This window comes from Amphimedon queenslandica, unplaced genomic scaffold (assembly GCF_000090795.2).
Source record: "Amphimedon queenslandica unplaced genomic scaffold, v1.1 AMPQUscaffold_12468, whole genome shotgun sequence".
Taxonomy (NCBI): domain Eukaryota; kingdom Metazoa; phylum Porifera; class Demospongiae; order Haplosclerida; family Niphatidae; genus Amphimedon; species Amphimedon queenslandica.
In genome coordinates this window covers 1,136-3,913 of record NW_003547295.1, presented here as the reverse complement: position 1 = coordinate 3,913, position 2,778 = coordinate 1,136, and the positions used below count along the sequence as shown (strand labels likewise).

Below are 2,778 nucleotides of genomic sequence, written 5' to 3'. Positions count from 1 at the left end.
GATTGATCAAAACCAACAACTAGTGAATACAGTACAAAAAATAAATATGGCTTAAGATACTATCATTAAAATAATGAAACAACTTTGTGTTTGTGTCACAATGATTATCTTACCAACGCATGCACCACACTGTGCAGAATGTCGTATATATCCTCCACCAGTTCTATTACAGCAGTCAATAGCTGCAAGACTGACTCCATTAGTACTACTAGCACAGTCAGCAGCAGATGAATAACACTGTACAGTGATACATTCCTGTAATTGACCTTGAACTATACACAAAATAAAATAAAATACCAGTAAATGCCTTTATATAAATACAAATACATACCTCCAATCAATAGCAAAAGGAAAGGAAAGAATACCACAAGGGCCATCTTGGCTAATGAACATTGGTCAATACCTTATTTGGTCAATAATTTATATGGTAATAACTAGTAATGTACTTACTCCAAATTAGTTAATACTCAGTCAAGCACTTTGAGCCAACCCACTCCTTTGATGGGATGCCAGTATCAGAATTCAGAAGATGTTCATTTCTTTATCCTTACAAATGCAAAGGCATATATACAAAGGGTGTGAACTACTGTGCACTGTGTATACTTTTATTTTCTAGTTTGAATGTACTATATTGAGGAACACTACTGTCATTCATCTTTATTTTTCATTATAATTTTCAAAACAATCTTTTTAGTGGGAGTATTCAAATAATAGGCCATCATGGCAGCACCACGTCACTCCTGCTATTTAGGTGACCATTATGACTATTGGTCCACAATCACTGTAGCATAAAACTAATGACTGTAGTGTAGGCTGTGGAATGGCTGGCTAGTTAATCTTTTCGATACATTTGATTTTGTACTTAAATTAATCAATTCTATGGTTCAGACTATCATTGCAATTCACATGACATTAAAGGCATGTATCCATATACACTAACAATCAAGTTTAAGCAGTCATTTCTCTTCTTAACATGATCTTCACGCTGCCAAAGACTAGCCCGGTCTTTAGAAAAGTATCAAGATAATGAGCCTAATAAAGATGTACTTGGTTTGATATGAATCTCATCAGTTGAGCTATTGACAAATAAACCAGAGCACTGTGGTCCGTCTAACTCTTTCAGATAATCAGCAACCGTGGCATTCATTATTATGTCTTCTCCATTCATATTCTTGTCTTTGAAAGTGTGAAGTGCTTCTGGAAGTGTATCTGTGAACATTTCAAGATACAACCTATGTATAAACACAGAGCCTGTGAGTATCATTGAATAATAATGAGGGTCTCGTTTGCCACAGTATTTATATTGACTGTCTTGAAATGAATGAGGTCTTGGACAATGACCAACTAGAAGATGAGGAAATGCCTAAGGACAAGAGATGGTTACAGCATAGATTACAGACATTAAGCAATTTTCCAATTGGTGAAGGAGCAATTATAATGGGTGATCCAATACAATATAGTCAAGCAATAATATCACAATGCTCGATAATTACAGGTACTACTTAATTGGAATGTAATAATTAAATATGCAATATAAGTACAATTATTAGTACCCACAAATTATATCTACTGTGAGTAAAATTGCATATTTTGAACCCAAGATTAAAAGTTACTCTAAGGTATAGGGTATAAATTTAACTACATGCATGCCAGCAATCATATAGTATCTATATGATGCAATTATTTGTTAAATAATTTTTGGTAAAAAAATATAGCAGCTAAATCTTTGTCTCTGTTAAATTAATGATTCATTTATACAGTGATAGTCTAGCAATAATAAAGAGATTAAGCTGCATGCATGCAGTAGACGACAGCCAAACAAGACTTCTTACCTGCCATGCAGCAAAACCTTTTTCCATACCATGAGGATCAACCATTCGATCATCATCAACTGAAAATATTACTACAAGAACGAAATTGATTATTACTTCACGGCATGCATGTTTTTTACACTACCTTCAGTCTCTATTTCTGGGTAAGGCCTAAATCGTGACGTTAATTTATTTTCCTTCATAATCTTAATCTTCACTGGTACTTGGCATTTGAAATCCTTTATTGGACCAGGCACTGGCTCCCCAACATTATTCCACAGGACTAATATTTTATGTACATTGGAAATGTTGCAATAATGACCTATGACCGTCAGCAATTGAAGGTTACGGTTATGAGTTGGCATAACAACGGTGAATTTGTTCCTTGTGTAGTTTTTATGATAGTCTAATGATGGATGACCATATTTAGGTTCTGATCGTCCTGTAGTAGGGAGACTGCTCGAGTAGATCCTTGATGGAACACATTCCGGGAACTTTGCTGCTTCCCCCGGAACACAAGTATAAATATACAAGCAGAGAGAAGTACCAGTTATTATGGTCAAAAACAGTGCAGCTTTAATCCGCGAGACTGTACTTGTTGGTCTTGTAAATAAAAATCTCATGTTGATAGAAAATCAGCTCAGCAAAAAACAAATATTGCCAAAATAATATATAGGGCCGAGGATAGTAGTTACTGTAGTAGTAGTCTTGGTCTAACAGCGATCATAGAACAGGACCACCCCAATTAACTCCATTATTAACCATGGATACTACAAATTGACTTTAAGTGAAGACTTTTCCCACCACTAATGTATAATTATTATTAACAGAATGAGTTCATAGACAAGCATTCTAAGCCACACCAAAGTATGTGATCAGGTCTGATGTCAGAGAAACCAGTGAATGGCCTTTCACTATACAGTGCTGGAGCTATACCTTTCTCACACAGCATGTGTACTGTATGGTA

General features: G+C 35.2%; 1 protein-coding gene across 1 annotated transcript; it reads right to left on the bottom strand.

Moving 5' to 3' along the window:
* Window positions 1-892: 892 nt before the first annotated feature.
* On the bottom strand, window positions 893-2,434 carry LOC105314839 (exostosin-like 2). The gene is made up of 5 exons (XM_011409229.1): window positions 1,957-2,434; window positions 1,833-1,903; window positions 1,252-1,363; window positions 1,048-1,209; window positions 893-1,005 (listed from the first exon to the last, which is right to left on the bottom strand). Exons 1-5 carry the CDS (start codon window positions 2,432-2,434, stop codon window positions 893-895), a joined length of 936 nt encoding a protein of 311 aa, XP_011407531.1.
* Window positions 2,435-2,778: the final 344 nt, after the last annotated feature.